The sequence below is a fragment of the Salvia splendens genome, chromosome 4 (assembly GCF_004379255.2).
Source record: "Salvia splendens isolate huo1 chromosome 4, SspV2, whole genome shotgun sequence".
NCBI classification, from domain to species: Eukaryota; Viridiplantae; Streptophyta; class Magnoliopsida; order Lamiales; family Lamiaceae; genus Salvia; species Salvia splendens.
In genome coordinates, this window is record NC_056035.1 from 3900008 (window position 1) to 3923993 (window position 23986).

The following is a 23986-nucleotide window of genomic DNA, read 5'->3' on the forward strand; positions in this document are numbered from 1 at the left end:
ATTGATGATCACATTTTAACAGATTTTCCACTTTGCTCAGGATTTGGCTTGGGGGAATTTCCAGTTTGCATTTGTGTTTGCCCATTTCATCTGGATTGTACATGCCATTCTTTGTTTTGGTGTTTTTTTAGTTAATGCTGAGAAATAAAATATACTACTACTAATTACATAATTATTTACATAAAAAACTAGCCACATGTTATGTAAATATAATATAATTACAAATTATTTTTTTGTCCGTCATTAATTACCTCAATTCCCTATTTTCATCTGTTGTCTCATTACTATTTTTACTAATTAACTCAGTTCTTTACTTACTTTATCTCACTATTATATAAAACCAGATCAACATTCCATCACTTTATCCACTTATATTATATTATAAAACTAATATGATAATTAAAAATTATAACAAACAGAGAGAGAGTATATTATTGAGTGTTAACTTAAAAACAATTTAATTCGTTCTTATTATTTTTCTATCATTAAATATTTTTTGAAATTTTGAACAAATAATTTTTTTTAAAAGAAAAGAACACCGTTACTAGAATAGAAAATTCTGAATTTGTTGGCCTAAAAAGTTTCACACGGTTTGAGTTTATATATATTGTACTCCCTCCTCCGTCCCCAAAGAATATAGACTTTGAATTCAGCACGAGTTTACTTTAAAATTGATCAAGTAAAAGAAATGTAGAGAGAAAAAGTAATTAAAGTATTGTTAGAGGAGAAATGGTCTCACCCCATTAGAGAAAAGACTATTTAAAATTAGAAAGTGCATAATCTTGTGGGACGGACTAAAAAGGAAAGAGTGCATATTCTTGTGAGACGGAGGAATAATTTATTTGAGATGGAAATGAAAATCTTAAATAAATATTCATGTGACATCAGAATTTGGAACTAAATAAACTAATTTCCGACTAGTCAAGCAAATTTTAAAGTTCGAACTTTGTTGTCACTTTTTTCCTCTGCAAATTTAATCTTTTCTGGTAAGCCGGCCCAATCACTTTTGCTATTTTACATTTTCCCCGGCTTTGTATACTATGAGTTTTATTATATGAGAAAAGATAAATGTAAATAAATAGTAACTGTACATAATATCCTTAAACTTTTAAATTTAAGTGAATTTAATTAAAAACTAATTTTGTTATTTATTATATTATATGTAGCAATAAGAAAGAAGTGATATAGAAATTTTATGTCGAATCATAACATGATTTCGAGCTTGATTCGAATTAATCATACAATTTTTAGTAAGAAAATATTTTTTTTGTTTAAATATACAAAATATTAAGTTAAAATTTTAATTTTTTTTTGAAGTGTTGCATAATGATTAGTATGAAATTTATTTTAAATCAATTAAATATTTATAAAACGATTTTCAATGTAAAATGTTTTAAAAGGTTCGATTATGTACGTACAATTATGTACATTTATCACTACCCTAATTATATACTAATATTATCAGACATGGTTACGTAATTCAAAATAGAAGGATATTATTGGAAGGAAAATTAAATAATGACACCGTTAGTCTTCGCATGTGACTTATGGCTTATGGGTTACCACCAACAAGAAAAAGACAATATTTTCCTTATTTTTTATTTTCCGCATTAATCTAACTTTTGCTCAATTGTTTTCTAAAGACATAATTTGATTGGTCATTTGGGCATTAAAGTTGAATGTTACTCTAATTGTTTTCTAAGACTTAATTTGTTTGGTCATTTGGGTCCATTCCTTGGTGAATTTTAAAGAGTTGTAGGAATATTAGATTTTGTCCAAAATTGCCGGCATTACTCTATTTGATTCCTTGTAAAAAGAATGAATACGGAGTAGAATTTATTGAATATAGATTGTTGGAGAACATTTTATCTTCACTACTATCTCAAATTTTGCTTCTGAATGTGTGTGTCTCTCTCTCTATGTAATTGGGTTTTTACTATTAGTATGATTTATGAAACTCATAAAATTTATGCAGATCTTTTATACAGCTTCGCGTCGACTAAATTCATAGCCCAATTTACTTGTATGTAAAAAAAGTTTGATTCCTATTCAATAAACTCTATTTTACCATATGATTAATTAATTAAAACACTGTAATCATATTCTCATTTAGTAAGTATGTAGTATATTTCATTTTTGATCCATCCGCCATAACATTAAATCAATTCATCCACATTTCATTAAATCAATTCATCCACATTTCATTATAAAATTAATAATATACTCTTTAAATTTATTTTTCGCCAACTTTTTATACTCCATTGTCAATATATATAAATTCCCACGTGGTTCAGTGTGAAAGAAATTAAACAAGAAGGTGCGTGTCATGCATCAATTATTTATCAGAATGCAATATATGATTGGAAAATCTTAGAAAAGAATAAAAATAAAGTCCCATTTGGTTGAGAAAATGACGTCTCAAGGCATTTTCTGAGGTGACAAGAAACAGAGGTAAAACGACATCCACAGAAATCTCCAATTCTTGTCTCGTATCCTTCATTTCCCACTTGCAATCTCAATTATGGCTCTCACTCTTGTCTCATTCTCGCTACACACATTTCTGTCAGCTCTCTGTTGCAAGATAAAAAAACATATCTCTGCCACATCTTGATATTCCCCTATCCATTCATATTGTCTGTTTCTCCATTATTTGTCAGATTAATTTCAGATTCTGCAGTGTCAGATTAATCATCTTTTGTACCTTCTTGTACATTTATCTGCAGATTTTACAAAAAATATTGTCCTAATTAATTATAGTGAAAGCTCCAAACCTAATTTAAATCAAAGCTCCAATGAGCAGAATCAGAAATTTCCTCGGTTTCGCATTCTAGCAGCTTCTAAGAAGCATCCGATAACTCCAAGAGTTAGCTGCAGCAGCTCTTTGTTCGACCTGGAAGATTCGGTTCGATTAACAGAGCCGATATTTTAAGGGAAGATTCGGAAGCTCCAACGACAGAGATGGAAGTGAGGGATAAAGAAGACGCAGCGGCCTTCATGCGAGGAGATGTTATTTTGTTGGTGATGAAGCCAAGTTGGATGTGAGCCAAACATTTTCAAGAAGACATTTCACTACTATCCAACTCAACTTACAAAAAATTAATAAGTTTTCTAAATTACTACTCCCTCCTTCCACAAATAATTGATCCCGTTTTACTTGCCACGGTTTTAAGAAATATAGTAAAAAGTTAGTGGAACATGTCAATTAATTGTGAACAGACGAAAAGGAAAATTGATGTTAATTAATCGTGGACGTAGGAAGTATGATTATAATTTCTTATCATAGAAATTAATTATTCTTAGAATTAAAGTTACAGTATGGAACCAATTAATAATTCTCCAATTTAATTAATTAAATAATACAGTAATATTTTTAAAAATTAACAGGATATTGTTTTGGAATTTGATTTCTTCTTCTTTTTAATGCATCAAACTAATAAAACTAATTATTGAATTGAATCTATTCGAACCAGTATAATATTTTACTCGAAACATGCCAAAATAACTGAATTTGATTGGGTAGGCTTATTTTTATTTTCATCTTTATGCTCACTCATCTAGTCTCGGCTGTCTCGCTATATGAATATAATACTATATTTTTAAAACTACCTATTGGATATTTTAAAATATTTATAAATACTTGTGAAACAATCAATTTTATAGTACAAAAGTTCATTACACATTTTGAAACCCATGATAAAATAATCAACTAATTTAACCAGCCATCAGATAAACCAAAACATTAATTGAAGAAAAGCTGAAATAATACACTCGTAGTACAATGAAAGATAGGTATAAATGTTATCGTCTTAACTCTTAATTAGTGTGACATAAGTCTATAATTCATTAAAAATTGTACAATAACGTTGGAAATTATGTGTAAACAACTTAAGCCAATTATTGTCGACAAAAGTTGGAGAGAAATAACACCTATTGACAAATCTGAGTACATCTCTCAACTCTAAATTCTAATGTAATATTCGAAATTACATATTAAAAAAAATGCAAAATTAGCAAAAACAAAGAAAAGTTTATAAGTCATGGCTTATGATAAAATAAATACTCCGTATATTATTTTTGACAACATATTTTCTAAAAAGTACTAAGATACTACATAAATACTTATTAATTTTGATTAATAAAATAATGAAAAGATACCAACAAGTTTGATAGTACATTGATTTATGCTTAAATAATGAGTTACTACTATATTGGAGTGTTAGTAGGTTGAATTAACATTTTCGGCCGATGACGCTAGCAAGGGACATTTCTTCATTAAAAGTTATATCTAATGAAATGAGACCATTTATTTCTCCTTACAATACATTTTACAAAATATTTATTAAAATGGACAATTGCAATTAAAATCATAAAATTTGCAAATTATAATTAGTCATCCAGTAATTCTCAAAATCCGAATGATAAGTAATGAATCTTCAATTTTTAATTGTCTCACGCGTCCTAATTTCAGAGAAATCGAATCTGACATTGCATATGGAAAAGTCTGCATGGAAAAACATTGGGTAACATAAACAACGTTGTTTAGTTAGACTCAAATATTTTTAACCTTTTATTTTCTCATGTTTTTACTCAATTTCTATTCATATTTTTCTTCGATCATGCTCTCTCTGTAAATTATTTCGTTTTGATTGTTGGGGGGTGACTGTGGTAGACTGGTAGTTTTGGGAAGCATGGATGATGGGGTACGTACTAAACAAGCCCAATAGCAGTGACGGCCCATCAGCCCAAAGCCCAAGGAAGAGTATCAGTTCGGCATTACCAAAGAGTTCGGCCCCAGCCTACAGCTCGGTAAAAGCCGACCAATCAAGCTCTACTCTCAGATCGGCAAAAGCTGCTCGGCAATAGTTCAGCAGTTCGGTCTCAGTTTTCAACCGAACTGGGAGATAGTGGACTCATGCAGAACCTCCACGACCTCCACTACACGATCTATTTAGTGGTGGACCCATGCAGGATCTCATGACCTCCACGACATCCACGATCTAATTAGTGATGATGTCAGCCACGACCTAATTAGTGATGATGTAAGCCACGACCTAGTTAGTGGTGATGCAAGCCACGATCTTAGTTCAATGTATAAATAGAACTTAGATCAGATAGACTAGTGAAGGAGAAAAAAGCTCTCTAGACATCAAATATCATATAGCAAGTCTGTATTTGTAAGCTGTAAACCAGATCAAGCAATACAATCTTGCCCTCCTTTCTTCCCGTGGACGTAGATTTACCTCAGTAAATCGAACCACGTAATTCCTTGTGTCGTGATCTATATTTTCTTTTACCCGCATTTGTCACCATCAAAAATTCGCCCAACCATCACTGGCGCCGTCTGTGGGAAACAGAGAACCAAATTTGTGATAAAGCGAGTTTTTGATCCTCTTCCACCAAAAAAATGCATACCAGATCACATAACACCCATAATACCGTTCGTGATAACCATGAGGAAGCTAGTCCAGCCCGCAGGTCTGGAAAACAGTCTCGGGAGAAATCTACTTCCAGTTCTCACGGAGAAGGAACAAGCCGCTCAAAGACTCATCGCACTGAGTCTTCCCAGCAGCCCGATTTGAACGAGGCTGTCAAGTTGTTTTTGGCCGAGAAGCAGGAAGAGTTCTTAATTTTCCTGCAAAAGGGCCAAAAGCCGGAGACGAAAACGGTGGATTCTCCCTCCTCATCCAGACATGAAAGTCACTACCGCAGTAGTGCCGTGTCTTCCAGGAAGAAGAATCCTCAACCCCGACATGTTCCTGTTCCTCCTCGGTACCGGAATCACAGGAGAACTCCATCTCCTCCATACCGAAGAGATGTCGGGTTCGCCATGTACGGAGCATTGAAGACTCCGTTCTCGGACGATATCACCCGAACTCCCTTGCCACAGAACTACCGAACTTCGTCGATGACTTATGACGGGTTAGTGAATCCTCATGACTTCCTGGGACGCTATCAGTATAACATGGCGAACCAGGGTCTCAATGAGGTCCATATGTGCAAGCTGTTTCCCGAGCTGCTTATCGGGAACGCAAGAAGGTGGTTCGATAGCCTCCCCCTAATGGATGCTTTCCACAGGAGGTTCTTTCAGAAAGCGGAAGCCCGAATCACTTCGGCTCAGCTGCTTTCTACACGTCAAGGTCGCGACGAAAAGATCAGCGACTTTATGACGAGGTTCCACAAGGAATGCCTACAAGTAGATGATCTCAATGATCTACTTGTCATTTCGGCATTCCAAAATGGAATCCTGCCCGGAGCTCTCTACAGAAAGCTCGTGGAATGCAGTCCGCAAACAGCTCAAGAGATGTGGGACATTGCGGACCAGTTCTCCCGTGCCGATGAGGCAGACCGTCGCAAACGGTCTTTAGACAGCTCATCCCGAGGAGACGGGAGGAAGCCCGATCATAGCGATCAGGGACATCCTCGCCGAACTCCTTTTGGCGATCAGGGACATCCTTGCCGAACTCCTTTTGAAAGGATTCAAAGGACTCCGGTGCAAGACCAATTGGGGCCACGTCTCAATCCTGAGAAGCCGCCCGCCCGCCGTGATTCCGGTTGAGATCGGCGTACCCAGTCCCCGAACTCTAAATTTCTCCTCAGAAATGAATGATGACGGACTGAGAGCCGAACTAGATCTGGCCGAAGAAAGAAGAGAATTGGCCTGCATAAAAGCAGCCAAGTACAAGGAGCAAGTAGCCCGGTATTATAACCAAAGGGTGAAAAAGCTGCAATTTCAAGTGGGAGATCTCGTCTTGAGAAACAACGAAGTAAGCCGAGCAGAAAAGCTGGGCAAACTCGAACCCACATGGGAAGGTCCATATCGGGTGTCAGAAGTCCTCGGCAAAGGGTCTTATAAATTGACTCACATGTCAGGAGAACAAGTACCCCGAACATGGTACATTTCCAACCTCAAGAAGTTCCATTTGTAAGAGACAGTCCGGTCAGTCAGTCTTGTGTCTAGTTCGGTCCTAGGGGTATGTGCTTTCTTTGTTTTTTTACTTGTTTTTCATGTTTGTCTATGTGCGTTTTGTTTGTCTATGTGCGTTTTGTCTGTCTATGTGCGTGTCGTCTCTTACAAATGTTACTGAGGTATCTTGTTCTTCGAAGGCTGATCCCCTTTTTAGAACATATATAAGCCAACGATTGTGAGTCCAAGCTTCTAAGGAGGATACAAGACCACAATTCAGCTTAAGAAACAAGCAGTTCGTCTGAAACGAACTGCAACAAAGGGAAAGTCCGATCCACGCGATAAAACTCGCCGAATTAGGACAAGGGAAAGTCCGATCCACGCGATAAAACTCGCCGAATTAGGACAAGGGAAAGTCCGATCCCCAAATTAGGACAAGGGAAAGTCCGATCCGAGCGATAAAACTCGCCAAATTAGGACACAAGCTTAGTCCGGTCAAAGAAATTTACTTCATAAGACCAAAGACGAGTCCGGTCAAAGAAGTTTACTTCATAAGACCAAAGACGAGTCCGGTCAAAGAAGTTTATTTCATAAGACCGAGGACCAAGTCCGGTCAAAGAAGTTTACTTCATAAGACCAAAGACGAGTCCGGTCAAAGAAGCTTACTTCATAAGACCGAGGACGAGTCCGGTCAAAGAAGTTTACTTCATAAGACCGAGGACGAGCACGATGAAATTTTTTCGCTGAGCTGTAAATACGCAGTGATAGAAGCGAAATGAAAATTTCATTTATTAAATCTTGTTCGGCATATAATTCTGCTGCCCTACAAGAAGGCGTTACGCCATTACAAAGGACTATTCTACTGTCCCTGGTTGCTAAAGTTGAGCCATCTATTCACAAAATCCTCGTGAAGCCGAGTTCGGTCATTCCGGGCAGCTGAAGAATAAGCAGGTCGACGAGATGCTCTAATCGACCTACCGCCTCTTCCCTGAGCCCGGGAAGCTCTAGCACCTCGGCGGCGAAGAGTCTCTTCACGAATCATTTGCCGATCTTGCTCACTCATAGTCACCGCTCCTCTGCGAACTTCAGTCCGTCATCGTCTTGACGTCTCCGGTTGTTCCTGAGTTCGTTGCTGACTTGGAGTAGGGTTTTGAGCAAGTGAATCAGAGGTTCGAGCTGGAGTGCGACCATCTGTTGGCGGGAAATGCCTAAGGAATCTCTCGATTGAGGGACGCCGGGAAAGAATGATGTCGTACCGAGAAGCCCAGCGCCGCAATGATTTCACGACTTGTTGGCAAGCCGAGCTCTCCAGCGCATTGTTCCTCCGGAGTACATGATATTCCTCCCACAGTTCGTCAACTCGTTCCTGAACTTCAGAGATGGTCATTCCCCCGCGCCTGCTGATGAAATCCTCATACGCAGTCCTCTCAGCGACGGCAGTATTCAGCTCGGCCTCCAGATCTTTCTTTTCGGACTCTAAGTCCTTATTGTCGGCCTCCAGCTTCACTAAACAAGCCAAGAGTTCGTCATTCTTCATCTGGTCAGCTATGGCTTTTTTCTCAGCTTCGTCTAAAGCGGAAGAGTACAGCCGCTTCCAGTGAAGTACCTCCAGCTCCTTAAGAGTTAAGAATACAAAGCTGCTATGTCAGTTCGGCATTTCATTTTACCGAGCAGGTAGTAAACCACAACAGGAGTAAAAGAGAGTACGAAAAGCTATACGAAGACACAAGTGCAGAAAGAAGAATTTTTTCATTCATAAGAAAAAAATTTTTTACACAAGGAGGGCTTCAAGGCCATTTTACAAGAAGGAAGAAACTAAACTAAGAGAAGGGAGACGAAATCATACTCCGCCAGCTTCGTCTCCGGCTCCTCGGTGAGGTTCAGCTTCCTTCTCCTTGTCTGCCTCAGCTTCAGCCTCGGCCTCCCTGCTCCCCCCAGCCTGCTCGGTGCCCCCATCACCGATCAGCAGCACCTCTTGCTCGGCCTGCCTGTCTCCGGTCTGCTGATTAAGCTGCTCGGTCTCACCCTCTCCGTGGAAAATTGGAGCGGGTGAAACTGGCCCTAAGGAGGCAAAGATAGCCTCCATATTCTCGTCCCGGTCAGCTCGGCAACTACGAACTCGGTCAGCAGAAAGCAGGACTGAGGACGAAGCAAGCTCCTCAAGGAGCGGCAGACTCTGGAGACGAGCTGCTATCTCTCGGCCGTACAGCGGCAGGACGACTTCGGGCCCTTGCTCGGCATTATCGGTCATCAGTTTCAGCAGATCACCGACAAAGGCCGAAAATTGATTGCTCAGAAAGAGTTTCTCCGCGAAAGCACGGAGAACCTCCCCTTGGGCAACCACGGCGGCAGCATCCCTCCGTTTCGTCTGCTCTCGCTGGATGACGAGCTGGTTTTTGGCAAACTGGGCTTCATCCTGGGCCGAGATCCTAGCAGCTCTGGCCTTCTCAAAGTCTGCCTTAGCCTGTTCGGCCTGGTGACGAGCAGCCGCCAACTTCCTCTGCATCTCAGCATAATCGTTGGACGCTTTGGAGAGTTCAACGGCGACGAGCTTGGAGAGCATATCGTTCCTCTGAAAATGGAAAAACGAAAAAGTCAACCGAGGGGCCACAAAAAATACAGGAAAAAAGCAAGGCCAGAAAATCAAGAAGAGAATTCACCTCGGCGAAGTCCGTGGGCCATAAAAAGGGCTCACAGATATGTTCCGAAGGAGGCGCCAAGACCACGTCTTTCTCTGGCGCTCTTGGGGGCTTCTGGGTTTTCCCCTTCCTATTTGCCGAAGTCGACTCCGGCTTTTTTGGATCCGAAGAAGAGGTCTTCTGCCTCTTCGGATTCTTCTCGGCATCAGGCGCCGAGCTGGTAGCCTTCTGTTTCTCCGGCTCCTTAAGCTCGGAGGATTTGCGGCTAATCTTATTTAGCAAGTTCACTGCCAAAAAGCAAGAAAGCAAGGTTAGTTTTCGCCACAAAAGCAGTAAGGCACAAAAAAGAATTCCTCACCCTCGGTCTCTTCGTCCGAAGACGAGGAGTCGAACACGAAGTCGCCCTTGACGAGCTCAGACTCCAGGTACTGCTTCCTAATCATAGGAATCTTATTAAGCTCGCCCTCGAGCTCGTCCAACGGTTCTAACCGAGGATGAGGAATCACGGACTTCGGCCCTCTCCAGGGAAAGCCCGGAGCCGCTGTCCTATTATAAAAAAAGAAGCGATGTTGCCACTTTGGCCACTTGGTTTTGCAGAAGGCCCTAAAAGGCTGTAAAGGGATCAAGTAAAACCAAGATCCTTTTCTCTTAAACTGGAAAAAATTAAGGATTGCCCTCAGAGACAGATCCTTATCTAGCCTACGCAGTTCGGCAGCAAAGGCCGATAAGTGCCTCCAAGAATTCGGAGTCACCTGACCTAAAGGGAGTTGGAAAAAATCAAGCAGCTCTACAAAGGCAGGGGGAAGAGGGAAACGAAGCCCGCATTCCAAGCCGGCTTCATAAACGGTGGCGTAACCCTCCGGCGGCGAGTCAGCCCTATGAAGGTCGTCGGGAATCGCAACCTTCCCCCCAGGAAAAAAATATTTTTCGTGTAGGGATATCACAGTATCCTTACTCAAGATGCTGTGAAAATACTCTACGGTCTTCTCCCCGGATTCTTTCCGGCTAGAAGACCCCTTATCCCCTTTCCTACCGCTACCTGACTCAGAAGAAGAAGAAGAAGACATAGTTCTTACTCTTTGAAAGTCTGAAGAAATTCTGAAGAAATTCTTGAAAGCGGAAGGAAATTTTTACGCAAAAGGGAGAGAATGCAGAAGAAGCAATAGCAAAAGTGTTCAAATGATGAAGAAAGGACGTATTTATCAGACTCGGAGAAGATTTCAAAATCATCGCACCGTTTCGAATCCCACCTTTTCAGGATTCAACGGCCGGATTTTACTGTCGCATTTAATGCAGTCACACGCAAGGCACGTCCCCTGACGTCAGCCTCCCCCGTACCTTTATCCAGAATGCCGAAGTGACTCACTTCGCCGAAGTGATTCACTTCGCTTTTCGGGGGGGGGGGTAGTGATGGGGTACGTACTAAACAAGCCCAATAGCAGTGACGGCCCATCAGCCCAAAGCCCAAGGAAGAGTATCAGTTCGGCATTACCAAAGAGTTCGGCCCCAGCCTACAGCTCGGTAAAAGCCGACCAATCAAGCTCTACTCTCAGATCGGCAAAAGCTGCTCGGCAATAGTTCAGCAGTTCGGTCTCAGTTTTCAACCGAACTAGGAGATAGTGGACTCATGCAGAACCTCCACGACCTCCACTACACGATCTATTTAGTGGTGGACCCATGCAGGATCTCATGACCTCCACGACATCCACGATCTAATTAGTGATGATGTCAGCCACGACCTAATTAGTGATGATGTAAGCCACGACCTAGTTAGTGGTGATGCAAGCCACGATCTTAGTTCAATGTATAAATAGAACTTAGATCAGATAGACTAGTGAAGGAGAAAAAAGCTCTCTAGACATCAAATATCATATAGCAAGTCTGTATTTGTAAGCTGTAAACCAGATCAAGCAATACAATCTTGCCCTCCTTTCTTCCCGTGGACGTAGATTTACCTCAGTAAATCGAACCACGTAATTCCTTGTGTCGTGATCTATATTTTCTTTTACCCGCATTTGTCACCATCAAAAATTCGCCCAACCATCAATGGAGGAGGGCAATGTGTTATAAAGAGAGTGTGAAAACAAATAAGCATAGAAAGAGGAGGGAGTTTTATACTATCAAAATGACCCCAATTAGTCATTTATTATATCGTGTTCAGTTTACTAGATAAAATAATAATAAGGTATTATAATTTAGGATTAAATTGTGATATTATTTTAATTGGAAGGAGTGACTATGACTAATTATCACATGATTATTCATCTAGGATTGAGTCGTGAGATTCAATCCCATAAACCCAATACACTATATATTTAATCCTGAGATACAATCTTACAAACCGAACTAGCCTATATTACTTATATCCACACTATTAGTCATCCACATCCACCAAAGTATACATGTAAGCGCCACTTTAACTTCACACTTGGGAGAAAATTTTGTTGTTCAAAATTTTTTATTCAAGTTTTCGAAGTTATGAGAAGAATCAGAATTTTTCCAAACTCTATGATTTTAGCGGCATTTTTCCTTATCAAAGCTCACACCATAATGTAATGCACTCCCTCCGTCTCATAATTGATATCACACTTTCTTTTTTAATTTATTCCAAAAAAATGTCACATTTCCTTTTTTAGAATATAAATAACTATTTTCTCTTATTACCTAACATACAAAACAATACTCCCTCCGTCTAAGAAAAATAGGACACTTTCATTTTCTGCACTCGTTTTGAAAAAAATGATGATAAATAGTTAAAATGAAGAGAAAGTAAAGTAAGAGAGAGAATAATATAGACAAAGGTTTCTCTACATTATTCTCTCTTACTTTTATTTCTCTTCACTTTAACTATTTATTACCATTTTTTTAAAATGATTACAGAAAATGAAAGTGCCCTATTTTTTGTGGACGAAGGGAATATTTTTTAAAATTCCGGACTTTTTTAATCCATAGAGAGTATGACCAGACTTACTCCTATATAGTGAAAGGCATTCCATTTGAGAATTAAGATAAAATTATTTATTAAGTTAATAAAGTTAAAAAGAAGAGAGAATAAAAATTATTTTTTGCCAGCCAGCATAAAGAATGTACGTAGTACGTATTGTATTAGTGTAGTGATCTATACTAAAAGAAAAATAAATATTCCACATCAGTATTGTTATACCCATAGGCCCTAGACCTCGTCAGCAAACTCACACGCTTGACTCGACTGAACTCACAACTCAATTTAGACCGCTACGTTTATGCCGAGTCGTCACGACATCGTTTTCCTTTTCTTCTTCATCTCTCTCCCTCTCTCTCTCTGTACGTACAGCTTCCTATCTCTATATCTCGCCGCTTTTTCTTTCTCAAACCTCTCGTTGTATCTCTGATTCGAGAAAACTCACCAGGTCTATCTCTTTCTTCTTTATCCACTCGCACGTGTGGATGTATGTGTATTTTCGTCTTTGTACGCGATTTTGAAGGCTTCAAATTTGTTATTGCTTTGCATTCTTCTTTGGTGATTGTTTCATTGATGTGGTTTAATTATTCGATCTGAAAGTTTCCAACTTGTAATTTGATAGGTTTTGGGATCCGGGAATAGAAGCTCATAGAAATGAAATAAAGCGCAATAAATAGTGGCTTTTGTAGAATTGGACCGATCTAGGGTTTTTTCAGTGGCTTGTTCGGGGAATTAGGAAGTATTATCAGGGTTTTAAATAAGGTAACCTAGAGTTTCTGGGGATTGTGAATGAGGCATAGGTACTGGCGCTTTTGATTGAGGTGTACATTTGAGGGCGAATCGGAAGAATTTGACGCTTGAATTTGGGGAAAATGCAAAATACCTTGCTTTATTATGCATGGGAGGGTCAAGCGGGACAGCGAGAGCTGTAAGAGTTTAAGGAGGAGTAACAGTCAGCACATGCGGCCAGTCCTTCCATCGGCGACAAAGGTAACTGCCGCAGGTCATAATCATTCTCCTATTGCTTCTTCCATCACGACCTCCACCACTGGCGATTCGTTCTTCAAGGTATTGGCTTGGTGGGTTGTGCTGTATTTCCTTTCACAAATTCATGCCGTTTCTTTCTTGTATTTGCTATGTCTTCTATGATTTTACTTTTACTAATGACGTAAGAAAAAATGTACGTTCTTTTTGCCCCATGCCATGATTATTTTGTGTAACTGTATCGTTTATAATTTATACCAATGAATTGGTCTTGGTCATTGTTATTTGGATTAAGGTTATGGAGTAGTTTTTCCTTCCTTTGTGCTTTCAAACCCTTAATATTGTGAAAAGCTGTGGTATATGGATGCAATAATTTCTTTGTGGTACTTATACATGGTATTCCCTATTTCTGCCTTTCAGGACAGTCGCAAAATTACTGTTGGTGATTGTGCTCTATTCAAACCTCCTAAAAGTTCCCCTCCATCCATTGGATTAATTCGTTGGTTGGCATTTGACAAAGAAAAGAAATTGAAGCTAGGTGTGAATTGGCTTTATCGATCGTCTGAACTGAAGCTGGGAAAAGGCCATCCGTTGGACGCTGCACCAAATGAAATTTTCTATTCCTTTCACAAGGACGAAACTTCTGCTGCATATTTACTACATCCATGCAAAGTTGCATTTCTTCCTAAAGGCGTAGAACTTCCTGTGGGGACAGCTGCTTTTGTTTGTCGACGAGCCTATGACATTTCAAACAAGCGTTTGTGGTGGCTAACTGATCAAGATTGCTTTAATGTTAGTCATCATAGCCAGAAAAAGTTTTCTCTTTTCTTTTCCTGTTATGTTCTCTACATATAAATGAATTCGTTATTTTCTAGTCTTTATTTTACTTGGGAGGGTGTATGGTAAGGAGGGGATTAAATGAAATTTATCATTTATTGTGCTTGATTTCTTCATTCTCACATGCAATAGATTGTTTCCAGGAGCAGAAAGAAGAGGTAGATCAGCTTTTATTCAAAACTAAGACAGAGATGCATGTGACTCTGCAGCCTGGTGGTCGTTCCCCAAAGCAAGTTAATGGTCCAACTTCAACTTCACAACTTAAATCTGCTTCTGATGATGGTCAAAATAATGGGAATTCTTTTCATTCTCAAGCCAGGGGAAAGAAGAGGGAAAGAGGTGATCATGGTGCAGATCCTGTCAAAAGTGAACGTTCTTCATCGAGGATTGATGATGGTGATCTAGTTCAGCGGAAAAATGAGAGTAGTTTGAAAAATGAGATTGCTCGAATAACAGAAAAAGGTGGAGTTTTTGATTTTGAGGGGGTTGATAAGCTCATCCAGTTGATGCAACTGGATGGAATGGATAGAAAAATAGATTTGGTAAATGGAATGGTGAGAAAAATAGATTTGGCAAGCCGTTCCATGCTTACCAGTGTAATGGCTTCCACTGAGAAGGATGACTGCCTCAATCGCTTTGTGCAACTCAAGGGTTTACCTATTTTGGATGAATGGCTACAGGATATTCAGAAAGGGAAAGTCATGGATTGTAGTAATCTAAAGGATTGTGATAAATATGTGGAAGAATTTCTGTTGGTTTTACTTAGTGCGCTAGATAAACTTCCAGTTAATCTTCATGCCCTGCAAATGAGCAACATTGGCAGGTCCGTGAATCATTTACGAACACATAAAAATGTAGAAATTCAGAGAAAAGCACGAAGTTTAGTTGACACATGGAAGAAACGTGTTGAGGCTGAAATGAACATGATTGATGCAAAGTCTGGCTCAACCCAAGCTACAGATGCATGGCCATCCAAATCACGTCTCCCTGAGGCCTCTCATGGTGGAAGAAAAACCCCTTGTGGTTCTGATATTGCCATGAAAAGCTCAATTTCTCAAAATTCTGCTGCCAAAACTACTTCAGTTAGATCTTCACACGGGGAAAGTATCATAAAGTTTGCATCCTCTTCGCCTGGGGCTGTGAAACCTGCTACGCCATTTTCTTCTGGAAAGGATAACCAACCCAATGCTTCTGTTGGAGGCAGTGCGGATGCTCCTCAAATTAGGGAGGATAGGAGCAGTAGTTCTAACCAGTCTCATAGTTATGGTCAGTCTGTCTCGGTGAAGGATGATACGAAAAGTTCCACTTCAGCTTTGGCTACTGTTAATAAGACTTCAAGTAGTAGTGCTCGTAATCGAAAACTTAGTGGTTCTCCAAGGGTGTCAGCATCTGTAAGTCAAAAAGAGAACAACTCCAGCAAAGTTTCTTCAGCACACAACAATGCTGCTTTGGAGAAATTGTCTGAGTCCTCATTAACAAATGAGAGGGTTGTTGAGGGGCCCATCTACGAAGGGAGCAGTCTTAAACTAATTGTTAAGATACCAAACCGAGTAAGAAGTCCTGCCCATGGCATGAATGGAGGATCCCTCGAAGATCCTACCTTAATGAGCAGCCGAGCTTCTTCTCCTGTTCTTATGAACGAAAGCGAGCAGTGTGATCATGCTTCAAAGGAGAAGAGTGATGCTCGTCGTTGCATTGTTGCTGCAGGAACGAATGCATTGCAAAATAAAGATCCACAAGTTGAATTTGATGGAAAGGAGAGTAGTGAGTCACCTGCTGTTCATTCTGGTGAGGAACAAGGCATGGACTCTGAAGACTCCAAGAGAATAGTAGAGGGACTTCCAACAGACCAATTAAATTCAGAAAAAGTACACAAATCTTCTTTTAGCCCTATGAATGCATTAGTTGAGAGCTGTGCAAAATTTTCAGAAGCAACCTCATCCTTATCACTTGAAGATGATGTTGGAATGAACTTACTTGCTAGTGTGGCAGCTGGAGAAATGTCTAAATCTGATGTAATTTCTCCTGCTGATTCTATGGAAAGAAGTGTACATGTGGATGAGGAAGTTTGTGTTGGTGATGAGGCAAAATCCGAGTCTACCCCTGAGGAATGCTCTTTGGTGGTGCAAACACAGTTCAGTGAATCTGACTGTGATGGAAAGAGACAGGCTATTGCACCAGTTGAGATTTCCGGTGATCGAAAGAGTGTTGCTTCTCATTCTTCCGAAGGTATTGATGCTGGAGACCGAGTAAAAGAAATTAGTTCAACTAACATAGATTTGAGAAGCAGTATTGACCATGACTTGGAGTCTACTCGAAAGCCAAATGAAAAGACAGGAAACGGTGATGATACAAGTGAAGGAGTCCACAAGGAGAAGGCTGCTGTGGATAATGGTTCTACTAGAGTTGGTAAGTGTAAGCCATTGGTTCATGTTGCAGGATCAAAGCCAAAGCCAATTGATCAAGGTGAATCCGGTAAGGTTGTAAATGAAGGAGTGAACAAGACAGATGCAGAACAGAAGCTGACTGCTGCAACTGTTAAGTCCGGAATTGCGGAAACAGCTAACTGTGAAAATCTACTCCAAGCTGAAAGTGACCGGATATTACTGCCAGAAGCTGATGATGCAGAGAAAGTCGGAGAACTCAATTATGGGACTGCAAATAGTTCTGCAAGCAAGTCTGGAAGACTGAACATTGACAAGGAAGTGGAAAAGGATGCAGCTGATGAAAGTCATACCGTGTCTGATTTGTGTTCCACATCTCATGATCTCAACTGTCATCATGTAGAGGATAATGTAGAAAACCAGGTGATTCCAAATCATCTATCAGTGCCTGAGAGCAGATGTTCTGATGCAGCAGAGAATGAAGCTCAGGGGGGAACTGCCTTGAGAAGATCCAAGTCTGGGAGGATTCAGCCAGAAGAGGCTAACAAATATGCTCCCAGTGGTTCTGGCACCGCTTCTCCCGCCGCAGGAGAAACAGATCCAGGTACAAAATTGAAGTTTGACCTGAACGAAGGTTTTTGTGCTGATGATGGGAAATATGGGGAGTCCGTTACACCACCATCTTCAGGGCCAGCAACTGTTCAACTCATTAACCCATTACCATTTTCTGTGAAGTCTATCCCAAGTGGCCATTCTACCTCCATTACTGTAGCTGCAGCTGCCAAAGGCCCATTTGTTCCTCCACAGGACTTATTGAAAAATAGAGTGGAACTTGGATGGAAGGGTTCTGCTGCCACCAGTGCATTTCGACCTGCTGAGCCTAGAAAAGTTCACGAAACCTCATCAAGTCCGACAACTTTGTCTTGCCCTGATGTTTCTACCACTAAACATGAGCACATCCCTTTGGATATTGATCTAAATGTTCCAGATGAAAGAGTTCTGGAGGAAATGACTTCTCATGGCTGTAGTGGCCTAGATCTTGATTTGAACACAGTTGATGCCAATGATGCTGTGCACAGCTCAGCCAGCAGCAATCCTAAAGGCAAGGTATCTGCACTGAATGCTAAACATTTAGATAGTTTGCATGTTTGGAGGGATTTTGATCTCAACAATGGACCTTTAGCTGATGATGGTAGCGCTGAGGAGTTTCCATTTATTAATCAGCTAGTTAATGGTGGTACGTCTCAGTTGCCTTCTGCTGGTCTTAGAACAAACAGTTCAGTCATGGGCAGTTTCTCATCTTGGTTTCCTCCTGGAAATGCGTACTCAACAATGGCAATCCCATCAATGTTACCCGAGCGAGGGGAGCAACCCTTTTCTGTTTATCCACCTGGTGCGGCCCAGAGAACATTTGAGCCTACTGGTGTTGCTCCATATAACCGTGAGGTGTTCCGTGGATCAGTATTATCATCATTGCCTGCAGTACCATACCCATCCAGTCCTTTCCTGTTACCTGTATTTCCTTACGGAACCTCCATTCCTCTCCCATCAGCCACATTTTCTGTTGGGGCAGCCTCATATGCAGATTCTTCTACTGTAAGGCCTTTTGCATCTCCAGTGAATTCACAGTATCTAGGACCTGTTGGTTCAGTGACATCACCTTTTCAGAGGCCATTTATGGTTACCTTTCCTGGCATTAGTAATAACAGCATGCTAGAGAGCAACAGGCAGTGGAGTAGACAGGGTTTGGACCTTAATTCAGGCCTTGGAGCTCTGGAAAGTGAAGTCAGGGAGGAGATGTTGCCTCTTTCGTCTGTCCAGCATGCTGTTTCCACTTCGCAAGGTCTAGCGGAGGATCAGGCTAGGATTTTTTCCATTTCAGGCAATATTTTGAAAAGGAAGGAGCCCGATGGAGACTGGGATGATGAATCATTCAGACGCAAGCAGTCTTCATGGCAGTAGAGTATAAACATCTGGAACATAACAATTTGTAGAATCCTGTAAGTGTTTTTCTATGCATCCCAGTATCCCAATTTGCAAGACTAGTTGATTTAGGAAGGTTTAACTTGAATTTGTAATCGGTAACTTCTTGTGCTAAATCATTGTTAGAGGACTATCCAATTTAGGAAGATCTTGCTTGTATGTGGGAAAATAGTTTTCCTACTGCTTGGATCTATATGCCTTAGCTGAATACCTCTGTTCTCTCAGTTTATTTGAGAGGACTATCCAATTTAGTAGTACAAAATTGCTTCTTTTGGAAATTGAGTTCACTGTACGGGCTTTTTGCCACTTCAATGCAGTTAATAAGCTGCTACAGCATGCTTACTGTCACCAAAATATGAAGTTATAACTTCTTTAGAGTATATAAGGTTTTCTATTTTATTGTATGAAATGGTTTTGCTGCTCTCTCTATTCCTGTTCTGCATATCTTTAAATGGGCAAGATTGAGATGGTGAGCGTATGTAAATTTCTGTAAATAAGTACTATGACAAAGTGAGTAACATCAATGTTGAATGGGCAAAAATTAACTTTACTCCCTTTAAACTCTTTTGGCTGATGTTATGATTTGATTTTGTAGGAGGCTGTCAATGTTGTGAGGTGAAGTGCTGGTTCTCATCAGTGTTGCTGTTACTGTAGGTAAGCTTCTCTCCTGATGGAATGGAATAGATTATATTAGACAGCTCTTTTGTTCAGATTGATGATCATCAAGGCTTCAGTTGCAGTCACATTAAGAAAATATGATACGTGATGGGCATTAACATGGCTACATAATGATGTTAAGTTAACTTGAAGGTGCCACATCTGTGTTATCATTTGAATGTATTATACAGATGACTGCATTAAGTGAATATTCATTTTCAGGGAATTTAAAAAGGATTTGAAGTGACTGAGGGGAATTTTTAGTATATTAGGAATTTAGGACTTGGGGAAGTACTGATTCTAGAATAAAACTGATAGGTGAATAGTACTAATTTTCTATATTCTGAGGATGCTGTCTTCTTGCGTAGTGAAGTTGACATGGGGTTTTGCTTTTGCAGTTTCGGAAGCCAATTTACCATCATCTTCATGATTTCTCTTCTGAGGACTGATGGCTTGCTAGTAGGTGTTTAATGTCCAAATCCTGCCCCCACCTACTCTTTCTAGGCAGCATATACTCATGCCTTCTGTAGATATTCTTACTGCAAAAAAAAAACATAAACTTCTGGCGCCTAGGTACTGAAGGTCGTAATTAAAAGTAGTTTTGGTACGACGTCCTAACCTTTCCGAGGAGGCTGGTCTTAGTACTGATGGAACTGAAGCCCTTTGGAATTTGAACTTGCCTTAATTTTTTGCTCTTTAACATCTTCATATCCTTATTTTCCCCGTTCATGTGTATGTGTGGGGTTCATCGTAATTATGATACAATTTTTTATTATCTTGCCTCGTTCTAGTATTGCGGGTCTGTACACTGCCTTTTCATTGTAGTGCAGCCATACTCGAATACCTGTCATCTTTGTGCTGATGAAGAAATTTTGATTGGAACCATGTGATGATTTTATATCGGATGATGGGACTATAGATGAATATACTCTTCCATAACTTATTACAGCTGTTTTGTTTGGTTGGCACGAGTAAATTTGTCATTTGTAGCTGATGTGCACCTTGTGCTTGATTTGCACAGTATAGTGATAGATTATGCTGAAGTTAAAGTCTGCTTAAAATTGCTTCTTTATCTTTAATGATCCAAGCTTAAGTAAAACAGGTGAAATTGTGGAGATAGATAGTCGACTAAGCACAAACTATCATCAGAAGTCACGTGCAATTTCTTGATGTTAGGAATTTTCTTGCACACCTCCTCGCTCCTTATGAAATTCACTACTTCCGTAACTGTTTGCAAGTTTCTCAAACACAAAAGTCATCACTTGATCAGATAGTTGGATGTTGTTGCATACGACATGCCTAAGTTATGGCATATTCCATTTGTCAGTTATGCATCAGATATAGTTGAATGTTGTTGGCTGATGACAATTGACTCCACTTTCCTCTTTCACCTTTAACAGCTTTGCTTTGACAAAATCCATATCTACAATTACTTTGTGCAGATCAAGCAAGAAACCATAATTTTCTCGGGTATAACAAGCACGAATTTAAGAAACAATGTGGTTTTTGAATGCATCTTCAGCCACATAAGCTGTAGTTGTGGTTCTCCGAATCATCGGCAGCTTCTCTTATACCTACATGGCCAAGAATCTGGTGCTATAAAATATAGGAAGACAAAAGGTAAGGGAACCAGCCGCCGCATCTCATGAATTTATGGAGGGGTTATAGGCTGACCGCGATTGGGGATGGGTCGCGGGAGGCCCGCCTGAGCGAGTTCTGCAAAAGAGGCAGCGTCTACGTCGCGGCCAGCCTATAACCCCTCCATAAATTCACGCACCATTAATGGAGATGCGGCGGCCGGTTCTCACCTTCCGCTTTGTTTTCCTTACTCATTAGTTTAAGGCAATTTTATCCCTTCTCCCTCCCTCTTTATTTATACTTCACTCACTCATACAACACTCTTCTCCACTTTCGATGTGGGACAAAACATACATCAAAATTATTGAGTAAATTTGCCATTTGTAGCTCTTGTGCAGACATAACAGACTATTTCTAATATTATATTCATAATCAAAAGGGCCTGTGTCGAATAACATCGATGGGTAAGCCCTCTTCTTTTGCCCTTTCCAGAAAACCATAACCGGAGACGAAAGAGATGTTGACTTGAATCCGAAGGCCATCGTTCCCAAAGCTCTCTTGTTCTCTCTTTATCTCCATTGCTGAAATGGCCGCAGACTCGGAGCAGTGATGCACATAAATGAGATCGAGTCTATTTATTTCTCCCATCTCTGAAGGGATCTCTTTCAACTGCCACAAATCCTCCACAAAGAGCCTCTCAAGAACTCCAAAAGCAGAGGCCTCTACACCCCAATACACGAGATCACAGCTGTTGATTCTCAAATACTTGAGACAAGGAAAATCACCTGCCACAGCGCTCCACTCACCTCCCAAAACAGAAATGTGTTCTAGCTCAACAACTTGCAGATGGGGCAACGAACCAATCATTGCCAGGTCTACTCGAGTAAGACTGCAGTTTATCAGATGCAGCTTGTTTAGACAAGTGGGGAAACCGAGCCTCTTGCTCAGCAGATCCATAGGATATCGCGATATACAGAAAGGGAACTGTATCTTCAGCAATTCAAGCTTATGTAAACACCTGAAATTCTGGAGATAGACTAAGCACAAACAATCTTCATAACCTGCTAAGCTGTCATCAAACCTCACGTGCAATTTCTTGACGTTGGGGATTCTCTTGCACGCCTCCTCGCTCCATCTGAAATTCACTACTGCCATGAGTGTTTGCATGTTTCTCAAAATGCAAAAGCCATCTCCTCTGTCACTTGGTGGAGGATCGGGTAGATGAATGTTGTTGCACACAATGTGCATAAGTTGCGGCATATTCCAAATTTCAACTGGTGCAACAACTAGATGACAGGCTATTTCTCCAAAAATCAATGTTTGCAGATTCCAAAGCAAGGATATTGAAGAAGGAAGCACGAACAAGGAGTTATAAGACGTACTGCTGTAAGCAAAGAACCGCAGCTTACACTTCTGCAACACATCTTCTACACAAGAATCCTTGCTCGTAAACCAAACTCTCCCATCAGGGCAAAACTTCTCTTTCTGTGCTATACTTATGCATAGATCTCTTACAAGATCATGAATCAGAACAGATCGAATTTTTCCATTCTCATGTAGCTGACCAACTTCAACGAGGTTCCTATCAATGAGATTCTTCAAGTAATCCTCCGCAACCTCTTCCAAGACTCGGTTACCTTCTGGTTTTAGAAACCCCTCTGCAACCAAAAGTCTGGTGAGTTGCGAGACTTGAATCTCTGAATCCTCTTTAAACGTCCCCATGTAAAGAAAACACGGCTTTAGATGAGCAGGCAAATGACTATAACTTGAATACAGCACATTTAAGCAATGGTCACCCTCTCCTGAACTCAAAACTGATCTTATATTCACTAATACATCCTGCCAATATTCAACTGTCTTAGCTGACTTTTGAAGAAGCCCTCCAATCACAGTAACTGACAGAGGAAGCCCTTTGCACATTGCAGCAATCTCTCTCCCAATTAGTTCAAGTTCAACGGGGCAATCTCCATGTCCGAATACCCTCACACATAATAGCTCCCAACATTCATACTCATTTAAAAGATTCATCCTAACACAAACCGGCCTACAATACACAGCCAAATCTGAAAACCTAGTAGTGAAAACGAGGCGACTCCCATTGCCATTATCAGGGAAATAGAACTTTATCTTGTCCCAAACTTCAACACTCCACATGTCATCCAACACAACCAAATATCTCCTACCCACCAAAGTTTTATATAATCGCTCTCCTAATCGATACTCATCATCTCTTTCATTGGCAACCAATTCAATAGTGCTAGTGAGTTCCTTTAGACGAGAAAGAAGCCCTAGGAAAATATTTGACAAATTATAATCCTGGGAAATAGACACCCAAGCTCGAACATCAAAGCGTCTAACGATGATTGAATTCTCAAAAGTGTTTTTGGCGAGTGTAGTCTTACCAATGCCGCCCATGCCGACTATTGAGATGATTTGGCGGCTGGACTCATTTCCGGTAAGCACATCCAGGAGTTGTGTTAAGTTGTGATCACATCCAACCATAAGTGTCTCTCCGGAAATTGGGGATTTTGACGAATTAGGAGTTGGCTGATGATGTTTAACCCCTCTTTCCTCTTTCACCTTCAACGTCTTATCTCTGAGAAGATCCATTGCTACAATTACCTTATGCAGATTGATGGGGTGCGTACTAAACAAGCCCAACAGCAATGACGGCCCATCAACCAAAGCAGGAGTATGAGTTCGGCATTACCAAAGAGTTCGGCCTCAGCCTACAGCTCGGTAAAAGCCATCCAATCAAGCTCTGCTCTCAGGTCGGCATCAAGCTCTACTCTCAGATCGGCAACCAAAGCAGTTCGGTCTCAGTATTCGACCGAACAAGGAGTTAGTGGACCCATACAGGATGTCCAACACACCCACTACCACGTGGTGTCAACTCAGGCCACGATCGTAGGCCATGACCTACGCTACATCCACGATCTTAGGCCATGACCTACACGACATCCACGACTTAGGGTGGTGATGCAAGCCACGATCTTAGTTCAAGATATAAATAGAACTTAGATCAGATAGAAGAAGGTTAAGCTCTCTAGAGATAAAACACCATATAGCAAATAGCAAG

General features: G+C 40.5%; 2 protein-coding genes and 1 non-coding gene across 6 annotated transcripts; 1 reads left to right on the forward strand and 2 right to left on the reverse strand.

Annotated features, from left to right (window-relative positions):
- Window positions 1–12740: 12740 nt before the first annotated feature.
- Window positions 12741–20277, forward strand: LOC121797960. 4 transcript variants are annotated; one of them, XM_042196751.1, is made up of 6 exons: window positions 12741–12932; window positions 13107–13552; window positions 13889–14260; window positions 14455–18689; window positions 19268–19326; window positions 19728–20277. In XM_042196751.1, the coding sequence occupies exons 2-4, from the start codon at window positions 13379–13381 to the stop codon at window positions 18649–18651; spliced, it is 4743 nt and encodes a 1580-aa protein (XP_042052685.1). In that variant the 5' UTR covers window positions 12741–12932; window positions 13107–13378; the 3' UTR covers window positions 18652–18689; window positions 19268–19326; window positions 19728–20277. The 4 variants fall into 4 exon arrangements, with proteins under 4 accessions (XP_042052685.1, XP_042052683.1, XP_042052684.1 ...); XM_042196749.1 differs by having other exon boundaries at window positions 12742–12932; window positions 14449–18689; XM_042196750.1 differs by having other exon boundaries at window positions 12742–13552; window positions 14449–18689.
- A 153-nt stretch (window positions 20278–20430) lies between these two features.
- On the reverse strand, window positions 20431–23657 carry LOC121797961 (putative late blight resistance protein homolog R1B-16). Its single transcript, XM_042196753.1, has 2 exons — window positions 23310–23657; window positions 20431–23195 (listed from the first exon to the last, which is right to left on the reverse strand). Exons 1-2 carry the CDS (start codon window positions 23515–23517, stop codon window positions 21340–21342), a joined length of 2064 nt encoding a protein of 687 aa, XP_042052687.1. The 5' UTR covers window positions 23518–23657; the 3' UTR covers window positions 20431–21339.
- Window positions 21024–21175, reverse strand: LOC121801674. The gene has a single exon (XR_006050618.1). It is a non-coding gene; the product is annotated as a U12 minor spliceosomal RNA (small nuclear RNA).
- Window positions 23658–23986: the final 329 nt, after the last annotated feature.